The sequence below is a fragment of the Panulirus ornatus genome, chromosome 20 (assembly GCF_036320965.1).
Source record: "Panulirus ornatus isolate Po-2019 chromosome 20, ASM3632096v1, whole genome shotgun sequence".
Classification (NCBI taxonomy): Eukaryota; Metazoa; Arthropoda; class Malacostraca; order Decapoda; family Palinuridae; genus Panulirus; species Panulirus ornatus.
In genome coordinates, this window is record NC_092243.1 from 11,517,745 (window position 1) to 11,542,808 (window position 25,064).

Genomic DNA, 25,064 nt, shown 5'->3' on the forward strand with positions numbered 1-25,064 from the left:
TGTCATAACCAGGTTTTGACTCTCGTGGACATGAAGGTAAACGAGGAACCAAAGCATTGACGACTCTGTGGAGAGGTGCATGACGGGTGGGTCTCGTCTGGCGGTCAATCTAATGTGGAAATGAAACATAATGAAAAACATTTCTTCTGTCTATGAAGTATGTTCCCAATCTCTCACTAAAATCGATACTCAGAGAACTGATAAATATATATTTTGTAGAATTTACATGTGTGTAGTCGTCATTCTAATACGTGATGAATGACTCTCATATTCCAGTGTGACTAATGGTTGAATTTCATATGATTCTCGAAGCTGTTCTCTCATTGGCTGGCGAGATGATGATGTTTACCTCTGACTTCGTCATTCCATCTCATTATGTTGGATCATTTCTCTCTGGCATTTATCTTCGTTTTCTTTCCCCTCTCCACTGGGGCAGGAGGGAGGCAGGAATGCATAATTCCCTTGGTCAACAGTCGACCCAAGTTATCCGGATATCCTCGCTCACGGAGACGAGGAATCCGGTTACACAAGATGAGGAATTATGATCCCGTGTGCTGACCAAATGATTATTTACACAACTCCCTTCATCGAGTGGTCTCTCCATTTCATCTGTTCTATTATTTACGGTTACTAAACTTTCCATCTTCCTGGAAACGAAAATTCTCTCTCTCTCTCTCTCTCTCTCTCTCTCTCTCTCTCTCTCTCTCTCTCTCTCTCTCTCTCTCTCTTCCTATGAGTCCACGGGGAAAATGAAACACGATAAGTTCCCAAGTGCACTTTCGTGTAATAATCACATCATCAGGAGGGATACAAGAGAGAAATATAACAGTCAGTTGATATACAACGAAGAGACGTAACTAGGACGCCATTTGGTAAGCAAGTGTAAGGCAAACTTGTTTACCAAATGGCGTCCTAGCTAGGTCTCTTCGTTGTATAACTGACTGTTATATTTCTATCTTGTATCTCCCCAGATGATGTGATAATTACACGAAAGTGCACTAGGGAACTTATCGTGTTTCATTTTCCCCGTGGACTCATAGGAATATCTTGCTCACGCGCAAAATTATGATCCTTTCCAATATATATATATATATATATATATATATATATATATATATATATATATATATATATATATATATATATATATATATATATATATATATATATATATATATATATATTATATATATATATATATATATATATATATATGGACATAAAGTTGAATCCGAGAGCATATTTAGAATTATTAATCTTCTTTCTTCTGTTCTCTAACTTTTTCAGTATCATTCTACCATCAGGTAGCTGCTCAAACACCAGCTGTCCAAAGTTATCCATTCTATTTCATCCAAGCTTTCGCCTTCATAGACGCATCATCAGGAATCTACAAAAAAAAAAGAGAGGAAAAATAAATTGCTTTACAAAACTTGGATATGAAATGTAAAACGCAAACAACATGTATATAAAAACAAACTCGGATAAACCACAGTACAGAGAGCATGAAAAGTTCGAGAGAACAGATTGTAAGAGATTCAAGTTAACACTGTCATGGTAAGTATTAGCTACAACCTAAATACAAAATATGGAAACAGAAAAATAGAAAAAAAAATTATAGTTTGAGTTAATACAGAAGAACAACATCAAACGAGGTAGGAATATAGCCAGTCCATCACTATATACACTAAGCTGGGCCACGCGAGACGGTTAGTGTTCGCTATTTCCCACTTGAACGAAGTAGCGTCCAAAAACAGATGATTAAGCCTTAGAGGATAAGAAAAAAAAGAAAATCCTCATTTGGCTCTTTCCTCTGCTCTTTCTTTTGGAAAGCAATACAGAAGGGGAAGAAGATTGATGAACGTAAAGAAAATCCTCATTTGGCTCTTTCCTCTGTTCTTTCTTTTGGAAAGCAATACAGGAGGGGAAGATTGATAAACGTAAAAGAGAAAATCTTAAGACTATGAGAACTTGCATCCCCCACACCGCACTTATGAATTCCACTCCAAATTAATTTCTTCTATTGATATATCTGACAAAATATTGAAGTGACTCGCACAATTGTATTCATTCCTTCTCCAGGCAATATTGACGCAGTCCTGGGCACTTTATAAAGAGGCACTGATGCTTTATTCATATATATATATTCTTAGTTTGGTATCAGATAGTTTCTATATTGTTTGGAATTGTTCTCGTGCTATCGAAACACATTTTCTTTTGTTCTCGTGCTATCGAAACACATTTTCTTTTGTTCCCGTGCTATCGAAACACATTTTCTTTTGTTCTCGTGCTATCGAAACACATTTTCCTTTATGAACTTTTACATCCCGATTCTTTTTAGACGCATTTTTCTGTCTGCGTTTTCTCTTTATTGTTCTTTCGTTCAGCAACATCGTCCCTATGCGATCACGAGAGTCCCAGAAAAAAAATGAAAATGGGAGACAAATTGTCTACTGGCAAATATGAGATATGCATCAAATTCAGTAAGCTGTTCAAACCCTACATTAGACAGAAAAACTAGAATAAACTTCACTAGCTAGGCCAACGCACTTAATGGAGTATAGAGAGCTTATAGAGAAGGTATAGAGGAGAGCAACAAAGACGTGGCCGCAATTGATGATGAGACCTTGAGTGACAGGGAAAGGGGAGAGGCCTCAGATTTGTCCACTATGGAAGAGAGAAGAGTTGAAAGTGACTTGGTCACATCCTCTAGGATTCTAAACGAGTTTGACGACGTGAACAGTGAACAGCCCTTCAAGAAATGCAAGAATAGAAGAACCAGACGCCGCTACATGAACTTGAGCAAGGAATGTTAAAAAAGACGTAACGTAATGATTATAGAGCAGAGGAGTTGTAGATGAACTGACGGAACTGAGGCACGACACTATGAATGTGGACAGCATACTGAAGCTTTGAAAAGCTCTGTGATGGTCGAGAAAGTTCAAGAGATGGGGCTCCTCACGAGTGTAGAACTTCCTGCACAGTGAAAATAGTTAACAACGAATAGGCAATTACACACACACACACACACACACACACACACACACACACACACACACACACACACACACATCTGAGAAGAAAGTAAATGTCATACCTACCTTTAAGAAAGGAGGCGGCGAAATTGCTCTAAACTCCTGATTGTAGTCGCCCTGACGAGCGTGGTCTGTAAAAGTAGAAGAAGAGATTATCAGAATGCAAACTGATGACTATGTGTCAAGGAGAAAATATGACCTGTTAAGAACTCTCAAACTTCTATGAGAAAGTGAGCTCCGTTTTATATGGATGGTGTGTCCCTGGCCTGCTAGAAAGCATTTGACACTGCGCTACATACTGTGATGGTAGGGAAGATGGACCTTCAAGGCAGGAATGGGATGTAGAGACTCCATCGTTCGATAAATAATTACCTTAGCGGAAAGGAACGAAGAACACATGTCTGAGAAACTTCCTTAAATTGGACTCGGGGCGGGTCAACGGTGGCCTACCGAAAGGTTCAATCTTGGGCCCATTGTTCTTCTTGGACGACATAACTGCCTTGCTCGAAGGATCGGATTCCCTCCTCTCCATGTTTACAGATGATGGTGAAGTCATTGAGGTAGGTGAAGAGCGATGAGGAGAGAGAGAGAGAGAGAGAGAGAGAGAGAGAGAGAGAGAGAGAGAGAGAGAGAGAGAGAATCTAATATGACCAAAACAGAATCCACAATAAAAGTGTTTTCCCGACGTCGCTTTAAGGCGTCAAAGTTTTGTAAATATCAGGGAGGGAAAACCTCTATATTCCTCTCTCGTCCGCCATGAATATCGTCTCCCAGAGGATGAATTTCAAGATTTTATGTGACTGTCTTGACGCTTTCCAGCTCCAGGGGAAGATTGGATGAAATGGGACTTCCAAATCCAGCAAGTGGGACAGAATATGGAACGTAAAATGGAAAGCCGAGAAGACAGTATGGTAATAGGAAGAGGCCTGTGTGTGTGTGTGTGTGTGTGTGTGTGTCGTACGGGGAGAGAGTTCTACACTCGCGGGAGCCCCATCCCTTCTTGAACTTTTCCACTATCATAAAACTTTCTAAAGTTATATATGATCTCCATATTCTATGTCTTAAATAAATTCCCTCCTTTCATCCATCACTCTTATAGAATAAAACTATTGCTTCACATCCTTTCTAACAAGTTTCTCATTTCATTTCATGTTCTGGTTTTTGGTTGGTCTCTTCCTACATCATTCAAAAAACAGTTCCTCCTTTAGTTTTACATATAAGAAAAAGGGCGTGAGGTCACCCCTTACTCTTCTCTCTTCCATGGTGAATAAATCGAAGGCCTTTAGCCTTTCCCTTTTATAGTACCATTACATAAAGGTTAAGGGGACGAAAAGCGTATGCTCGAGTTACATGGGTAAAATATAAGCTGTGTTGACTGGACTTGGTAATTTGCATGGAGGAGTATGTACAGACCACCGTTCCTAAGGGGAAGTAAAATGGTAGGAGTGAGGGAGAATGTGTGGACCAGAAGGTGGATTCTCTGGTGAAATTGTGTCAGGAAATCTGGGAGAAAGAAACCTATGAGTGACACTTATGGACCTGGAGGAAGTGTACTACAGTGTTGATAAACATGCCATCTGCAACGTGCAACGGTTCACTGAATCTATGTCCATTTTTTCCTCAAACACCGAAATGAAACGCCATCTTGTTATTGAACTGGCCATTATATTCTTCATACCCTCGTGTCAAACGGCAGTAAATTTTTCTATGTTTATCTTAGCTCATTTGATTCGGACCAAATCCCATAACAAGGCAATTTATCTTCTTATCTGGCTCATACCTACAATCAAATTCATCTATATGGATAATTCTACAGCGTTATCCATGTTATCAGTACTTCATGCCTATGATAATTGTGTTTATGTTCTCATATAACTCCTCAATCCATAACTTCACCTAAGGGTATATCTGCCTATCTATCTATCTAAATATCTATCTATCTATATATCTATCTATCTATCTATCTATCTATCTATATATATATATATTTTTTTTTTTTTTTTTCATACTATTCGCCATTTCCCGCATTTGCGAGGTAGCGTTAAGAACAGAGGACTGGGCCTTAGAGGGAAAATCCTCACCTGGCCCCCTTCTCTGTTCCTTCTTTTGGAAAATTAAAAAAAAACGAGAGGGGAGGATTTCCAGCCACCCGCTCCCTCCCCTTTTAGTCGCCTTCTACGACACGCAGGGAATACGTGGGAAGTATTCTTTCTCCCCTATCCCCAGGGATAATATATATATATATATATATATATATATATATATATATATATATATATATATATATATATATATATATATATATATATATATATATATATGTGCTGGAAATGAGATGTTTGAGGACAATGTGTGGTGTGAGGTGGTTTGATCGAGTGAGTAACGTAAGGGTAAGAGAGATGTGTGGAAATAAAAAGAGCGTGGTTGAGAGAGCAGAAGAGGGTGTTTTGAAGTGGTTTGGGCACATGGAGAGGATGAGTGAGGAAAGATTGACCAAGAGGATATATGTGTCGGAGGTGGAGGGAACAAGGAGAAGAGGGAGACCAAATTGGAGGTGGAAAGATGGAGTGAAAAAGATTTTGTGTGATCGGGGCCTGAACATGCAGGAGGGTGAAAGGAGGGCAAGGAATAGAGTGAATTGGAGCGATGTGGTATACCGGGGTTGACGTGCTGTCAGTGGATTGAATCAGGGCATGTGAAGCGTCTGGGGTAAACCATGGAAAGCTGTGTAGGTATGTATATTTGCGTGTGTGGACGTATGTATGTGCATGTGTATGGGGGGGGGGGGGGCGGTTGGGCCATTTCTTTCGTCTGTTTCCTTGCGCTACCTCGCAAACGCGGGAGACAGCGACAAAGTATAATATAATATATATAATATATATATATATATATATATATATATATATATATATATATGAGTGTGTGTGTGTGTGTGTGTGTGTGTGTGTGTGTGTGTGTGTAGCTCTAAGACTAAGAGATGTAATAACAAATTTTATTTTCCTCCATTACAGCTACAGATCTATGGGTACAACGTGCAGCTGTACCGTAACTTCAGCCAGGCAGCAAGTCAGGTGTACGGTGTGGTGGCCATCGCTGTATTGGTGCAGGTGAGGGTGTGGGTTGGCTCCGTATTGGGGGCTTTAGACTCCAGCCACTGCCAGGGTCAGCACGGTCCTTCAACGCCTCCTGCAGGTGTTCAAGATGACCCAGTGGCCGTACATTCTCTCTCTCTCTCTCTCTCTCTCTCTCTCTCTCTCTCTCTCTCTCTCTCTCTCTCTCTCTATCTATCTATCTATCTAGCTATCTATCTCTCGCTCTCTATCGTGGCTGCTGTGGTGAGAGGAACACTTGTGTTCTTTCGCTGTCGAGTGGCTGGCTATGTCACTGGGGAGTGTCGTGTGATATAGAAGGGCGGGGAGGCTCAATGTCAAAGGTGGATCGAACGGTAATACGAGAGTTTTTCTTTTTTTCCGGGGAGAATCAGAACCAACAGCGGGGGTATCCGATATTACTAGACGGGAGAGAGAGAGAGAGAGAGAGAGAGAGAGAGAGAGAGAGAGAGAGAGAGAGAGAGAGAGAGAGAGAGAGAGAGAGAGAGAGAGAGAGAGAGAGAGGAAAACTCAATGGAAAGTTCAAGTCATGATGTGAAACTATAGGTATCCAAGCGATTGGATGAATCAAAGATAGGAGAATGAAAGGCGAATCGAAGGAAGTTAGAATCAACGAGGAAATGATATAAAGTTAGAAGAGAAAAGAAGAGAAGAAAGAAGAAAAAATTAAAATCAAGGCTAAGAAAAGTTAATCATGAAAAAAAAATTAATTTCAGTACTACGAAAAATATAATTAAAGCCTAGTGACTCAAAGTCAAAGTTCAGGAAAACGAACATAACAACAGAGTCACCCCAAGAATATTACACTCGAAAGATGATTAAAAAAAAAGATGATTAATAATGGCGAACTTAAGTAAATATGATGGTGACAACTGATAAAAAAAAAGGATGAATGATAATGAATTAAATATAATTATGATAACTGATAACAGGAGAGTGAGTGAATCATACGAACTCTTGGTTAGCATGAGAGAGAAAGGAAGGATATATATATATATATATATATATATATATATATATATATATATATATATATATATATATATATATATATATATATATATATATATATATGGTTCATGATGGTGAAAAGATGATGTTTCGTCAACAAGAACTTCACAGATGGAGAAGATGGAGAGAGCATATGCTTTAGCTCGGTCGGTATGTTCAAACCAGGTATGCTTGCCTCTCCCATCATACTTGCCTTTCCCATTATACTTACCTCCCTCATTATCCTTACCTCTCCCAGCGTGCTTGCCTCTCCCATTATACTTTCCTCTCTTATTATCCTCACTTCTTCCAGCATACCTACCTCACCCAGCGTGCTTGCTTACCTCTCCCATCGTGCTCGCCTCTTCCTTAATACTAAGGAAATCATGATGAATAATATGATAATCTTATTAATCACTATTAATGAAATGACACTGACATTAACCCGAGACACTTCAGTGTAACGAGCACATGGAACCAACGTTAGATTCTCAGGGTCAGTTAGATACTATACGATCGTTCATGATGCCACAAATGCCACGGTTCACGCGTCGTACTGGATGACTGGCAACTCCAGACATAGATCTATGGCCCAGCTACGGCGATATAGAACTCTATAGCAAGGCCGAAAACACCCCTTTCTAAAGCTATGTAGACCGTATACCGTCTATACTATTTCCCCCCGTATAGAATGTGTGCAAATCCTTTCATACTTCAGTATTTCTATATCTTTCTCTATCTATTCTACCCATTTTTTTTCTTTGATCTCTCGGTCATGTGGTAATCAGTAACGTACAGTTAAAAAAAAAAAAAGGTTTCTGTGTTGAAAAATGACGGAAAAATAATAAAAAAAAATGTTTATTGCAATTATCACACTCTTCTACAAAATTCTGTCCAGGTTTGGTGTTGATGTGTGCGATGAAATTGGACGCGAAAGTCCCTACTGTAAATGAATATGACAACACTGTCATAGTTAGCTTAAATTTTGATATAATGTCTCCATTTATCAGAAAACAACACGGGGGGTGGGGGGGGATGGGGAGGCAGTTTATCTTCCGTTGGATAGACCAAAGTTAAAATCAACGATAAATATCAATATAAGATGACCCGAATTATTCACTCACCGTTTTCTACAACCGTTGGGTTACATTTTCTCTGTCGTCGGTATGGTTACCCTTCTTAACGGTGTGGTGGAGTGTTGCTGATTATGAATCACGCGCGTGCGTCCGCTCAGTTTTGAATGCTGGGATGGGCAGTCGGCCCACAACTAACCTAGCTGTTTACATCTTCCCTTAGAGTCTGGTCGATGAATGGGTAGATACCATGGAAGCGGAAGTGAATCATAGGGTGGGGGAGGGGGCGAAAACTCTGGGAGTGTTGAAGGATGTTTGGAAGTCGAGAACATTATCTCGGAAAGCAAAAATGGGTATGTTTGAAGGAATAGTGGTTCCAACAATGTTGTATGGTTGCGAGGCGTGGGCTATAGACAGAGTTGTGCGGAGGAGGGTGGATGTGCTAGAAATGAGATTTTTGAGGACAATATGGGGTGTGAGTTGGTTACTAATAATAGGGTAAGAGAGATGTGTGGTAATAAAAAGAGTGTGGTTAAGAGAACAGAAGAGGGTGTTTTGAAATGGTTTGGGCACATGGAGAGAATGAGTGAGGAAAGATTGACCAAAAGGATATACGTGTCAGAGGTGGAGGGAACGAGAAGTGGGAGACCAATTTGGAGGTGGAAAGATGAAGTGAAAAAGATTTTGAGTGATCGGGGCCTGAACATGCAGGAGGGTGAAAGGCGTGCAAGGAATAGAGTGAATTGGAACGATGTGGTATACCGGGGTCGACGTGCTGTCAGTGGATTGAACCAGGACATGTGAAGCATCTGGGGTAAACCATGGAATGTTCTGTTGGGCCTGGATGTGGAAAGGGAGCTGTGGTTTCGGTGCATTATTACATGACAGCTAGAGAATGAGTGTGAACGAATGTGGCCTTTGTTGTCTTTTTCTAGCGCTACCTCGCACATATGAGGGGGAAGGGGGATTTTATTTCATGTATGCCGGGGTGGCGATGGGAATAAATAAAGACAGACAGTATGAATTATGTACATGTTTTATTTATATATATGTCTGTGTGTGTGTATATATGTATACGTTGAGATGTATAGGTATGTATATTTGCGTGTGTGGACGTGTATGTATATACATGTGTATGTGAGTGGGTTGGGCCATTCTTTCGTCTGTTTCCTTGCGCTACCTCGCAAACGCGGGAGACAGCGACAAAGTATAAAAAAAAAAAAAAAAAAAATATACACACACACACACATACATATATATAAATATATATTTATATATATATATATATATATATATATATATATATATATATATATATATATATATATATATTTTTTTTTTTTTTTTTTTTTTTATACTTTGTCGCTGTCTCCCGCGTTTGCGAGGTAGCGCGAGGAAACAGACGGAAGAAATGGCCCAACCCCCATACACACGTACATACACACGTCCACACACGCAAATATACATACCTACACAGCTTTCCATGGTTTACCCCAGACGCTTCACATGCCTTGATTCAATCCACTGACAGCACGTCAACCCCTGTATACCACATCGCTCCAATTCACTCTATTCCTTGCCCTCCTTTCACCCTCCTGCATGTTCAGGCCCCGATCACACAAAATCTTTTTCACTCCATCTTTCCACCTCCAATTTGGTCTCCCTCTTCTCCTCGTTCCCTCCACCTCCGACACATATATCCTCTTGGTCAATCTTTCCTCACTCATTCTCTCCATGTGCCCAAACCATTTCAAAACACCCTCTTCTGCTCTCTCAACCACGCTCTTTTTATTTCCACACATCTCTCTTACCCTTACGTTACTTACTCGATCAAACCACCTCACACCACACATTGTCCTCAAACATCTCATTTCCAGCACATCCATCCTCCTGCGCACAACTCTATCCATAGCCCACGCCTCGCAACCATACAACATTGTTGGAACCACTATTCCTTCAAACATACCCATTTTTGCTTTCCGAGATAATGTTCTCGACTTCCACACATTTTTCAAGGCTCCCAAAATTTTCGCCCCCTCCCCCACCCTATGATCCACTTCCGCTTCCATGGTTCCATCCGCTGACAGATCCACTCCCAGATATCTAAAACACTTCACTTCCTCCAGTTTTTCTCCATTCAAACTCACCTCCCAATTGACTTGACCCTCAACCCTACTGTACCTAATAACCTTGCTCTTATTCACATTTACTCTTAACTTTCTTCTTCCACACACTTTACCAAACTCAGTCACCAGCTTCTGCAGTTTCTCACATGAATCAGCCACCAGCGCTGTATCATCAGCGAACAACAACTGACTCACTTCCCAAGCTCTCTCATCCCCAACAGACTTCATACTTGCCCCTCTTTCCAGGACTCTTGCATTTACCTCCCTAACAACCCCATCCATAAACAAATTAAACAACCATGGAGACATCACACACCCCTGCCGCAAACCTACATTCACTGAGAACCAATCACTTTCCTCTCTTCCTACACGTACACATGCCTTACATCCTCGATAAAAACTTTTCACTGCTTCTAACAACTTGCCTCCCACACCATATATTCTTAATACCTTCCACAGAGCATCTCTATCAACTCTATCATATGCCTTCTCCAGATCCATAAATGCTACATACAAATCCATTTGCTTTTCTAAGTATTTCTCACATACATTCTTCAAAGCAAACACCTGATCCACACATCCTCTACCACTTCTGAAACCGCACTGCTCTTCCCCAATCTGATGCTCTGTACATGCCTTCACCCTCTCAATCAATACCCTCCCATATAGTTTACCAGGAATACTCAACAAACTTATACCTCTGTAATTTGAGCACTCACTCTTATCCCCTTTGCCTTTGTACAATGGCACTATGCACGCATTCCGCCAATCCTCAGGCACCTCACCATGAGTCATACATACATTAAATAACCTTACCAACCAGTCAACAATACAGTCACCCCCTTTTTTAATAAATTCCACTGCAATACCATCCAAACCTGCTGCCTTGCCGGCTTTCATCTTCCGCAAAGCTTTTACTACCTCTTCTCTGTTTACCAAATCATTTTCCCTAACCCTCTCACTTTGCACACCACCTCGACCAAAACACCCTATATCTGCCACTCTGTCATCAGACACATTCAACAAACCTTCAAAATACTCATTCCATCTCCTTCTCACATCACCACTACTTGTTATCACCTCCCCATTTACGCCCTTCACTGAAGTTCCCATTTGCTCCCTTGTCTTACGCACCCTATTTACCTCCTTCCAGAACATCTTTTTATTCTCCCTAAAATTTACTGATAGTCTCTCACCCCAACTCTCATTTGCCCTTTTTTTCACCTCTTGCACCTTTCTCTTGACCTCCTGTCTCTTTCTTTTATACTTCTCCCACTCAATTGCATTTTTTCCCTGCAAAAATCGTCCAAATGCCTCTCTCTTCTCTTTCACTAATACTCTTACTTCTTCATCCCACCACTCACTACCCTTTCTAAACAGCCCACCTCCCACTCTTCTCATGCCACAAGCATCTTTTGCGCAATCCATCACTGATTCCCTAAATACATCCCATTCCTCCCCCACTCCCCTTACTTCCATTGTTCTCACCTTTTTCCATTCTGTACACAGTCTCTCCTGGTACTTCCCCACACAGGTCTCCTTCCCAAGCTCACTTACTCTCACCACCTTCTTCACCCCAACATTCACTCCTCTTTTCTGAAAACCCATACTAATCTTCACCTTAGCCTCCACAAGATAATGATCAGACATCCCTCCAGTTGCACCTCTCAGCACATTAACATCCAAAAGTCTCTCTTTCACACGCCTGTCAATTAACACGTAATCCAATAACGCTCTCTGGCCATCTCTCCTGCTTACATAAGTATACTTATGTATATCTCGCTTTTTAAACCAGGTATTCCCAATCATCAGTCCTTTTTCAGCACATAAATCTACAAGCTCTTCACCATTTCCATTTACAACACTGAACACCCCATGCATACCAATTATTCCCTCAACTGCCACATTACTCACCTTTGCATTCAAATCACCCATCACTATAACCCGGTCTCGTGCATCAAAACCGCTAACACACTCATTCAGCTGCTCCCAAAACACTTGCCTCTCATGATCTTTCTTCTCATGCCCAGGTGCATATGCACCAATAATCGCCCACCTCTCTCCATCAACTTTCAATTTTACCCATATTAATCGAGAATTTACTTTCTTACATTCTATCACATACTCCCACAACTCCTGTTTCAGGAGTATTGCTACTCCTTCCCTTGCTCTTGTCCTCTCACTAACCCCTGACTTCACTCCCCAGACATTTCCAAACCACTCTTCCCCTTTACCCTTGAGCTTCGTTTCACTCAGAGCCAAAACATCCAGGTTCCTTTCCTCAAACATACTACCTATCTCTCCTTTTTTCACATCTTGGTTACATCCACACACATTTAGGCACCCCACTCTGAGCCTTCGAGGAGGATGATCACTCCCCGCGTGACTCCTTCTTCTGTTTCCCATTTTAGAAAGTTAATACAAGGAGGGGAGGATTTCCGGCCCCCCGCTCCCGTCCCCTCTAGTCGCTTTCTACGACACGCGAGGAATACGTGGGAAGTATTCTTTCACCCCTATCCCCAGGGATAATATACATATATATATATATATATATATATATATAGCACGTATGAGATGGTCATTATAAAGAACTTGTGTTGCCCGTACCGTCTCAGCTCTCACTAAAAGATAACAATATCACTTTAACCCAAATGTTTCTTTTCCTCTCAACAGCTGGGCGACCGAACCTCTCCTGCCTTGGCCACAATGCTTGAGGGTCTTCCCAGCGTCAAATTTGGAGGTAAGTGTTATCAAAAAGGAGTTTGTACAATTTTGCTATGCATTATGTCCATCTACGCTCACTGTTTGGTTCAGAGAAACTCAATGATGGAAGGACAGAATCTAATGACACTATGTGAGCTTATTGTGTCCGCTCGGTAGTTTCCGATCTTACAGGATATGGCGAGGAGTCGAAGGAAGAGAAGAAGGAAGAGTAAGAGGATGGAAAGCAGGAGGAGGAGGAGGAGGAGGAAGAGGAGGAGGAAGAGGAGGAGGAGGAGGAGGAGGAGTAAGAGGATGGAAAGGAGGAGGAGGAGGAGGAGGAAGAGTAAGAGGGTGGAAAGGAGGAGAAGGAGGAAGGAGGGACGTTAGCCAAGCAAATGAACATTAACGAGTCCGCTAAATCGTCACGAATACGCGCGATTACGAGAATATTTAGCACTGTTCCCTTTCTCATTACATCTCCTCTTTCCCTTTAAGCTCACACTAGAGAAAAGATATTTCATTATTGTCGTTGCCTCTAAAATTCTTGAGGCACTTGTGGTGGTCTTCGGGTTAGAAATGTTGAGGGTGAGGGAGTGTGGGTGCGGTTGTGAGGTAATGAGGAGGGTGTAAGTGAAGATGAGTTTGGGAATGAGAATGTGTGCGTTGGCAAGAGGGTGAGAGCTAGGAGGAATTAAGTCCTAATGATGAAGGAAGTGTGTGTGTGTGTGTGTGTGTGTGTGTGTGTGTGTGTGTGTGTGAGTGAGTGAGTGAGTGAGTGAGTGAGTGAGTGAGTGTGTGTGTGTGTGTGTGTGTGTGTGTGTGTGTGTGTGTGTGTGTGTGTGTGTGTGTGTGTGTGTGTGTGAGTGAGTGAGTGAGTGAGTGAGTGAGTGAGTGAGTGAGTGAGTGAGTGAGTGTGTGTGTGTGTGTGTGTGTGTGTGTGTGTGTGTGTGTGTGTGTGTGTATGTGTGTGTGTGTGTGTGTGTGAGAGAGAGAGAGAGTGGAAGGCTGAACCTGAGGGCGACAGAAGTGTGAATGAGTTTATGAGTGTGAATGAGTATATGAGAATATCACTGGAGATCGAACAGCATCCCAACATGTGAGGTGCATTCAATTCAAGTGTTCGCGGGTGACATATGAGAAAGAAAAGTTTGAAAGATTCAACGACTTGAAGGAAAATGCTTTACCTCCAAGAAGACGGCTCGCAGTTCTTCTCCCTTCTACATAATTCACCTGACTCATGTGGAAGTCTGGATGGATCCGCATGCGTTCCTGACGGAAGGCGAGAGCGTCTCCCATCCGTCATACGTTCGAGGAATTTTGGGAAAAGTTCGCAGAATCTACGAAAATGAAACAGCACTAACCTCTGATTTCCTTGCGGTTGGAACTCCTGTGTCGAAAAAGAAAAACAGTAATCTGAGAACGCTTCACAAGATCGCATCCACAAACGTCAAGTTTCGTGTTAATTCGATCCAAGAAAAGATGAATATACAAGTACACCCAGGAGAAAGAAAACGAAGAAAGCATATACACCCAGGAGAAAGAAAAATGGAGAAAGCGTATGTATATATCGTTAAGCATTAACATAATTAAACCGAGACAAATGAATAACAGTAAATCAGAGAGACGTGATCAACAGTTGACTGAAGCATATGGCAAGGCTGAGGAAAAAAAAAAACTTGTAGTTTACGAAGGCATAAACCAGGACTTCAGTTCAGCCATTTGTCATTCATCAGCGTCTGTCTGTTGGGACCTTCTTCAGCCTCCTTAGCTACGAGGCAGGAGTTCGCATCCTCGAGGACTGGTCGTGTGTGACTACCCCAACGTCGCCCACACTCACCCACACGACCCACGATCTCGGGAACCCACCTCGACACACAAGAGAACATGAAACACCATCTTTGAAGACAAGATGCTCGCTGGTTGATAAAGTCTGTTACTCTTTAATCATTTCTGTTTCGACTGCCTTCGCTTCATTCCTCCTCACGAATCACTGGAGGTTAATCTTCTCTGTAACTTTGCCAACGTGAAGTGAAATCCTACGACCAGTTACAAGTGTTTTGAAATCTTTAATACAAAAGGAGTTCGATTAAAGTCTTGTTCTCACACACAAGAGCCCCAATGTAAGAGGATGTCATCTGGTATAACAGCTGAGTGTTCCACGTCGTACACGCTGGGGTCTGCTCTTCCTCCCAGTGGGTTAAATCATTCATTACTCGATTACAGAGTTGAGGATGTGACTCATCCGTTACGTAACAAGTTGTGTTACCTCTGGTTGTCGTTCGTGTAAGGTAATGCCTCCCTCAGGGGTATAGTGGGTGAGAGTAACGCCTTTCCCAAGGGTAAAAGTGGGTACAGGTAACGCCTTACCCCAAGTGTTAAACGGGTAAGGTATATGCCTTTCACAAGGGTATAGTGGGAAAGAGTAACAATTTCCCTTAAGATTTCAGTGAGGTGGTCAAAAATCACTTCACTGTGACCCTACATGTGTCAGTGTACTTGAGTTAACCATTATGATTATCCCTTCACCACCTCAACCAAGTCCTCAGTACGATGACCATAAGACCTTGAGTATAATAACCATATGATTACAGAACCAACTCTTAACTCCACTTGATCAAGATGACTTTAAAGTCTCCATCGTTTACGTCTCGTCACTTGGGGAGAGGAGGTGGCAGGTGAGGGGATCGTGGTCTATCTGGTCATCGTGTGTGCCTGGGAGGCCCAGCTGTGGTGCTCAGCCGCCCGGGTGACACACACACACTCACCTGTATGGATTTCCTCTTAGCTTCTACACTTGGGTCGCGAGGCGCGGTGGAGCACACACGAGTGTTCGCTGCCTCTGTTAACACCACTGACTCTCTCTCTCTCTCTCTCTCTCTCTCTCTCTCTCTCTCTCTCTCTCTCTCTCTCTCTCTCTCTCTCTCCCCTGCTCTAGACTTCATTTATCCTCTCCTTCCATACAAGTCAACCACGTTTTTCCCTTCTCATTTCCTCTCTTACCCTTTCACTGTCTGTCTGTCTGTCTGTCTCATTCTCTCATCCCTCTCTCTCTCTCTCTCTCTCTCTCTCTCTCTCTCTCTCTCTCTCTCTCTCTCTCTCTCTCTCTCTCTCCCTCTCATCCTCTCCGTTTCCCATCCCTCAATTGCACTCCCTCACTTTTCAAGCTTCCCTCTATTTTTTTTTTCTTGATCGTTTTTTCCCCCGTAGTGATAAATGGTCGTGTCAACAGCCAGGGGGCAACACGCCTCACCATTGGGACCCCAATGAATATTTCGTGGTTTTGTTTGGGTCTCTTTCTCTGTGTTTTCCTGTACGTGTGGACAGCTATCTTTGTAGCAGTCTATCTATCTATCTATCTATCTATCTATCTATCTACCTATCTCTCTATCTAATCTATCTATATCTCTTCCCCTCTATCTACACATCTATCTACCTATCTAGCTAATCTATTTATATCATTCCCTCTCTATCTATACATCTACCTATCTACCTCTCTATCTAATCTATCTATATCACTCCCTCTCTGTCTATACATCTATCTATCCATCTATCTGTCTATCTCCCTATCCATCGATCTGTCGAATTTTCTGTCATTTATCTATCTATCTATCCATTTACCTAACTATCTATTTATCTATCTATCTATCTACCTATCCATCTATCTATCTATCAATACCAGTCTATAAATGATCATATATATATACGTACGTACATACATACATTCAGACAGACAGACAAATAGACAGACAGACATAAACCGCTGAACAGAACGATATACATACAAATAGATGCACCAAAATACACGAGTTTAAACGCTGGCTATCCCCTCAACGGAAATGGAATATATGAAAATGTTAATTCCACAGAGTTTACAATAGCCTCTATTTTTTCCCCCCCTGCAGTTCTATATACACATATATTTTTTTTCTATCTAGTTTTCCCAGTGTTGCCACACCGCCCCCCCCGGCACAACCACTGCTCTGTACCAGCGATTTTGATAAAGTTGGATTTTCAAAACAGGTAACTACGTTCATGATGATCTATAAATACGGTTTTTATGATATTTTACGATTTTTGATGTGAAAACGAATCTTTTTTTTGTGAGTTACCATGGGTGACTGGTCTCCAAAATACTAATATTTCATACATACATATAGACATATATTTATTTTCATTTTTTATTTTGCTTTGTTGCTGTCTCCCGCGTTAGCGAGGTAGCGCAAGGAAACAGACGAAAGAATGGCCCAACCCGCCCACATATAGTATATACATACACGTCCACACACGCAAATATACATACCTATACATCTCAATGCACACATATATATACACACACAGACATATACATATATACACATGTACATAATTCATACATATATATAGACATATATATATATATATATATATATACATATACATATATATATATATCTTTTTTCTTTCTTTCAAACTATTCGCCATTTCCCGCATTAGCGAGGTAGCGTTAAGAACAGATGACTGGGCCTTTGAGGGACTACCCTCACCTGGCCCAATTCTCTGTTCCTTCTTTTGGAAAATTAAAAAAAATAAAATGAGAGGGGAGGATTTCCAGCCCCCCGCTCCCTCCCCTTTTAGTCGCCTTCTACGACACGCAGGGAATACGTGGGAAGTATTCTTGCTCCCCTATCCCCAGGGATATATAGACATATATATATATATACATATACATATATATATATATATATATATATATATATATATATATATATATATATATATATATATATATATATATATATATGCTTTTTTTTAATAAACAAATCCCCTCTTCTCTTCCACCGTCGCACATCACGTTTCACTAAGGAATTTTGACATTGGGAGGCACAAAGGGGGCTTGTGTTGGCTCGTGACAGAGCTGGTTGGGCTGGATGTAAATACATTAAGACAAGCCGAGGGACACACACACACACACCACCACTGAGGTCCCATGCCTCCCGTCCCTTGTGTTTGATGATGGTCGTACACTCCTGGTAAAGGCTAGCGTTACCTCACAGGTGGGACATTTGACTACTCTCATATTCAACTTTGCAAGATATATATATATATATATATATATATATATATATATATATATATATATATATATATATTGTCAGCCGTTTACCGTTTTATCGAGGTAGCGCCAGAAATAAACGAAGCAAGGCCACATCCGCTCACATCCAATCTCCAGTTGTCATGTGTAATGCACCGAAACCACAGCTCCCCATTCACATTCAGGCCCCACAGACCTTTCCATAGTTTACCCCGGACGCTTCACATGCCCTGGTTCGGTCCACTGACAGCACGTCGACCCCTGTATACTATATCGTTCCATCTCACTCTGTCTCCTGTATACACTTTTCACCCTCTTGTATGTTCAGGCCCCAGCCACTCAAAATATATTTCACTTCATTTTACATCTCGAATTTGGCCTCCCCTCTCTCTTTGCTTCCTCCTCTTCCGCCGCATAGATCCTCTTTGTCAACCTATCTTCACTTATTTTCTTCATATGTACAAACAATTTCAACACATCCTCTTCAACTCTCTCAATCACACTCTTTTTATTACCATGCATCTATCTTACCTTTTATCATCAACTCGATCAATTCACCTCACGCCACATATTGCACTCGAAGGTTTAATTTCCAACACATCCACCCTCCTCTGCACATCCTTATCTACTGGTCTTGACTTGAATTCGTAAAACATCGTTGGAACTACTATATCTTCAAGTGTACCAGTATTCACCCTCCCAGATAACGATCTCTCTTTCTGCATTTTCATCAGCGTTCCGAGAACCGTCGCCCCCTCACCCACCCTATGACTCACTTCCGTTTCCATTGGCTAAGATATCCACTCCCAGGTATCTAAAAACAATTTACTTCTTCCAAAATTTTTCCATTTAGACTCTCACCCTAACTATCCTGTCTTTCAACCCCTGCCCTTAATGATCATATCTTTGCCAAAAAACAAGCATAGACAAAAAATTTCCATCATCCCCACTTCATTCGAGCGTAAACTCGTTTTAACACTACTTGAATATAAGTCAATAAGACCGCAGGCGTTTTATGGTTTTGTTCATCACAAGTGTGCTGGAAAAAAAAAAATCTTCCATTCTCATCCATTTTGTAAACCATTATTCAGTAAATCCTTCCGCGTTCGTCTTTTGTTTAGGAAATGATAATTGGAAAGTACGTAGACTATTTTGATGTTAGAGTGTGTAGCCATGGTTGAGACCCAGGATCAATAACGCTCCTTACCTTTACCTTCTGAAGGATCTATCCTTTATCCTTCAGCTCCAAGGATTCCTTATCCCTGCTGTCAACAGGGATATACTCAGTATCCTATCTTCAGCTACCCTAGAAAGTCTTCACAATTCTCTTGTACTAGTTAAATGTGCACTAGCACGTCGCCAGACATTTTCTGTCTGTAAACTGTTAAGTGTCAGTGACATGTATATATGTAAGTCCGTAGACATGTAATCATATTAGTTAAACGTGAAACGGCCACAGACTTCCTGTAACGTTGGGTTAGTGTGGGTTTTGGTTAGACTATAATCTTTCTTATGTCAAACAACAGAGCCCTTAAACATTTGCTATCGTATGTCTTCTTGATCCTTCAGGATCGTCTCGTTTTCTATAAATCGAATCATCTATCACTGTAGCGGGACATTCTGAGTGTAATCCAAGAGCTCTATTGCTACATTGATAAAAAAAAAAAAGGACGAACCTTAGGATTGGCTTTCCCCCAGTGGATCACACCAGCTCAAGGGTTCTTATATCAATAGTGAGAAGGTATCAGAGGTCTTATATCATGGAGGCTTACTGAACCATTAATAGAAGTAGGTACGAGATATCTTAACACTATATATTACTGTAAATTGATTCAGTTTTCTTTGGCAACTTTGGAGGAACAAATAAAACGCCTGAACAGAGAAGAACAAGTTGAATGTTAAGTATTTATGGATGTTTGTATAGGAGAAAACTGCCTTCCATTACTTGAGGATAATGGAAAGTCTACTTCCCCAAAAGTTCAACTTTTGTATCGAGTGATATTACGTTATCTATGGGTGACTAAACGGTAGTCTATTTCTGTCCTGGACTTACAAATTACCTTGCCAACTTCGTCAGCACGATGCTGATGCCTACACCAGTTCTTGCTCCCTTTCCTCTTCCTCTTTCTCCCTTCTTTTCCTCCCACTCCCCTTCATCTCCTTCAGTCTTCGTTCTCCCACCGTTTCGACCAAAGCATGTCCTCTCTTCCCTTCACTTCTCCTCCTTTCCCTTCTCTTCCCTTCCCCCGGCTTTGTCTCTGACGTCTGCACCCGGAGAGGCAGGAGCGAGTCTCTGAGCCTAACAAGGGAACACTGCGTCATTACAGACAGTTAATTAGTCTGGATTCTTGAAGGCGAAGACCATCGGTTTCCGTAGACGCAACACCGAATTATTCCCCGTCAATTAGAATCTGGAAATCCGAAAATTGAGACATAATTCGCCAATTCTTGGCAGCAACTAATGAAGTAAACTGGAAATTCTGCTGCATTACTCTGGGATAACGAGTCTCTCGCTCTCGTAATAACTGCCGTAACTTTGGTCGATCATCCGGGGCCAGCCATTAGCGTATTTCGGTGAGGTCCCCTCCGACCCCGGACCTCCTTACTGCCAGATGGAACGTCCAGATCCCAAGTTAATCTCCGACCCGGATCCTTCCCTTGTTGCCAAACGCAATGTTGGATTCCCAGGTCAGCCTCCGACCCCAGACCACCCTTACTATCATATGCAAAGTCCAGATCCCAGGACGGCCTCCAACCTCGGACCTTTTCTATTGCTAGACACAACGTCCACACCCCAGTTCGGCCTCTGTGTATACCAGGGGCATATATGGTGCTACACATGTGTACAGTAGGGATGGGTAGGAGAGTGTTTGGGTATGTTTGAAGCGAAGTGTATCGAGATGACGAAGTATGTGCCGCGGAGACAGCGTTTGTATAATTAACCATTATCAATTACCTAATTGTACAGTATGGAAGAGCGTTCTGCACTCGTATGGCCTCCATCTCATCTCATGAACTTCCATGAACATACGACGAGACTTCGCCATTCGGCAAAGGCTAGCGCATACCATTCATCGAGGGGAAATAGTGTTAAGAATAGGGAGTTGAGTGAGATATATGTATAAGATGAAGCGAGTATGTGTCTGTAGAGTGAATAACGGTCAACTACATGAGGCAGAGAGAAAGTGACAGCAACCTGGGCTAGTGGGAAGAGAAACTGACAACCACCGTAAGGCTACAGTGATGCGCGCTACTTTCACTAACCATCCCAATACCCAAGCAGTGGTATCTCTCACTCTGGTGGCTGCCTGTGTGTGTGTGTGTGTGTGTGTGTGTGTGTGTGTGTGTGTGTGTGTGTGAGTGTGCATCACCTTGAGTAATATCTGAAGGCAAACTTATGCGTGGTTGTGAATATATATCGAAAGGAGTTATGTATGAACAACGAGTTGGGGTTGCGTTGGGTCTCTGTGGCTCTACTTGAAGGGAATTATTCATGTAGGCAAACGGGAGAGTAAGAGGGGACGAATTACATGCCTGAGGCTGGAGTGGAGGAGTGTGTGCTCATGTGTGTTCACGGCTCAGGTGGTTATCTAGGAAGAGGAGGAGGAGGAGGAGGAGGAGGAGGAGGAGGGAGAGGAAGAAGGGGAGGAGCAGTGAGGGTCGAGTCGGTCTACGAAGTCGAGGAGTTTTTATACAACATGTGGCAGCGAAGACTCATGTGGGTAAAAATACTACGTATTTTGATTGGAGGTAGAGGAGTGTGATCAGGATCTTAGATAAAAAGTGCATCCTGAGTGCGAGTGTGTGTTATATATACTGTATATATATATATATATATATATATATATATATATATATATATATATATATATATATATATATATATATATATAGATATAGATATATATATATATATATATATATATATATATTTTTTTTTTTTTTTCAAACTATTCGCCATTTCCCGCGTTAGCGAGGTAGCGTTAAGAACAGAGGACTGGGCCATTGAGGGAATATCCTCACCTGGCCCCCTTCTCTGTTCCTTCTTTTGGAAAATTGATATACATTGATATACATCGAATAGACGAAGCTAGGACGCCATTTGGTAAACATGTGATTCTCCAAAACATGTTTTCTTAAACAACTGCGTATGATTGTCTTCTATAACATATCTGGATGAGTCAACCTCTTGATTGGCTGGCGGGGCTAAACTTTAACGTATCAACTGCCAGGGTAATTAAGGCCGTCATCATTAACCTACATCTACCAATACAACATCTCATAATTCTAAGATCACGTATATTCTCCCTTTTTATATGTGACCTATCCCTTTCCTTAGTGGAAGTCGTTCATACATTATGTAAATTTGAATTTACATATACAAACTACTTTGTATGTAGATTTCAAATGACTTTTTTATTTTCTTTTTTTATTTATTCCCCGGATGTAGAAATATTACCTGTGAGAGTTATTCATTTATTGAATTAATAGAGTCTACGCCTAGCGGCACATACTATAGCGGAAAATTGTGCAGTGAACTGAAGGAAAGAACAGTTGGGGGGGAAGAAAGATAAAACGATGGCTGGGATGTGCAAGTTGAACTTTCATCATTATCAACATTAAATTAACGGTGTTTTTTTTCACGTATACAGCAATATAAACATTCAGAGATAGATAGATAGATAGATAGATAGATAGATAGAGAGAGAGAGAGAGAGAGAGAGAGAGAGAGAGAGAGAGAGAGAGAGAGAGAGAGAGAGAGAGAGAGAGAGACCTATGAATAAAGGCAGACAGTATGAATTATGTGTACGTGTATATATGTATATGTCAGTGTGTGTATATATATGTATACGTTGAGATGTATAGGTATGTATAGACTGCGTGTGTAGATGTGTATGTATATACATGTATATGTGGGTGGGTTGGGCCATTCTTTCGTCTGTTTCCTTGCGCTACCTCGCTAACGCGGGAGACAGCAACAAAGCAAAATAAATAAATGATATATATATATATATATATATATATATATATATATATATATATATATATATATATATATATATATATATATATTACCTTTTTTGCCCAAAGAATCCCTTCCCTCTCCTATGGGAACGCCGCAGCGCTCAGAAAATCAACCAAGTCCACTGGGAGGAACTACAGGTCATAAAAGAGTGGAGTGATACTGTGTGTGTGTGTGTGTGTGTGTGTGTGTGTGTGTGTGTGTGTGTGTGTGTGTGTGGTGTGTGTGTGTGTGTGGATGGACAAATTAAGCGGCAGGTTCTTCGTCTTCATTGTGGAAGTTGCAACATGGTGGATAGGTAGGATATTGAGATATACGGAATCGGTGTCTGCAGTGTTCTTGGGTTAGGTAACGTCCAGAGTGTAGACAAGAAAGCATAACTCTTACATGTCTGGGGAGTGTGATTTTAGATGGGGGGAGTATGTAAGTTGGGGGTCTTGTCTGAGACTGTTCAATGCTTGGAAAGTCAGCTGCTCTGTTTTGTGAGCAAAAGTTGCTGAAGAGGCGAGGTTCGCCTTTTAGTACTTCTTAGGCGTTGTTGGTTGGCTATGGAAGAGTTTAAATGGGAATGGTTTAGCACTACTGCATGGAATTGGGTGTCAAGTATAACAGGATGGAATTGTGCTTGGACGACCCATGTCACTTTGAGGGCCTTTGGTTGTGTGGTTTTGTAGCTATGTTGTATCTTTGCTTTTGACACGGTGGATGACCAGGCAGGTGAAGAGTCTTACAACGCCAGGACGCAGGGCGTTGATATTATAATAAACTGTTAAAGGTTATTAGTATCCGAAGCGTCGCAAAGACAAAAAGGCCGTCTCTAGATACACAGTTTTGCTTCCCCTTTTCTCCTTGAGGCAGGAGAGGTGTACTGTGTGTTAGGTAAAGACGTGTCTCATATTTCAGTCTTTGCGATGGATGATAATCAACTAATGTGGGCAGGACTCGGAGAAAGAAAGAGGGAACATTATATGGAAGACCCTGTGATATCTATACACGGCGGGATCAGGACATGGAAACGAATGGCATTATGTAGAATGAGAAGGTCTAAAACGCGAGTCTTATATTTGAATGGCATTAAGTAGAATGAGAAGGTCTAAAACGCGAGTCTTATGTTTGAAGACTAAGACAGATGTAGGTAATAATTAACTTATCATTTTCATGATTTACAGTATGAGAACTTAGACTGAATTATCTACAAAGCGTACTGTTAATGTAGTAGATAATATCTATTCCAGTGTGGCGGGTAATGAATAATTTATATGAGAGAAGGCTTCTTCGGGGCCACCCCCAGTTCCTGTGTCGATTGTGTGTGTGTGTGTGTGTGTGTGTGTGTGTGTGTGTGTGTGTGTGTGTGTGTGTGTGTGTGTGTGTGTGTGTGTGTGTGTGTGTGTGTGTGTGTGTGTGTGACCTATCGGGAGACTCACTACCTGCCGGTGTTCCTGAGCTCGTTATGTAAGTGGCTGCTTCAAACCTGTCGTCCACGAGGGAAAGGTTAAAGGAAACTAAAGGGAAGGTACTGGAGGCAGGGGGAGCTTCCGGGCCTGTGTGTCAACCTTGGCTGAGGAAGTGGGAGGAAATCTGTCATGTCAAGGAATCTGGCCATATTGATTCCTAGGTAGAAAAGTTCCACTTGTCCACAAGATATACGTACTGATATATGTCCAGTGGCTTTGTCCAAAAGATATATGTCCAGTGGCTTTGAGCAAAAGATATATGTCCAGTGGCTTTGTGCAAAAGATCTATGTCCAGTGGCTTTGTCCAGAACATATAAAAACTGAAGATATACATCTTGATATATGTCCAGTGGCTTTGTCCAAAAGATATATGTCCTCTGGCCTTGTCCAAAAGATATAAAACCTGAAGATATATGTGTTGATATATGTCCTGTGGCTTTGTCCAAAAGATATATGTCCAGTGGCTTTTTCCAGAAGATATA

The 25,064-nt window shown here is 41.4% G+C and overlaps 1 protein-coding gene across 1 annotated transcript in view; it reads left to right on the forward strand.

Moving 5' to 3' along the window:
- LOC139755931 (carbonic anhydrase-related protein 10-like) overlaps nt 1-25,064 on the forward strand; it is a 341,538-nt gene that overhangs the window by 265,970 nt on the left and 50,504 nt on the right. The window contains exons 6-7 of the mRNA XM_071674704.1: nt 6,044-6,139; nt 13,005-13,071. Coding sequence (XP_071530805.1) covers nt 6,044-6,139; nt 13,005-13,071 — 163 coding nt within the window. The remainder of the gene's footprint in view (nt 1-6,043; nt 6,140-13,004; nt 13,072-25,064) is intronic.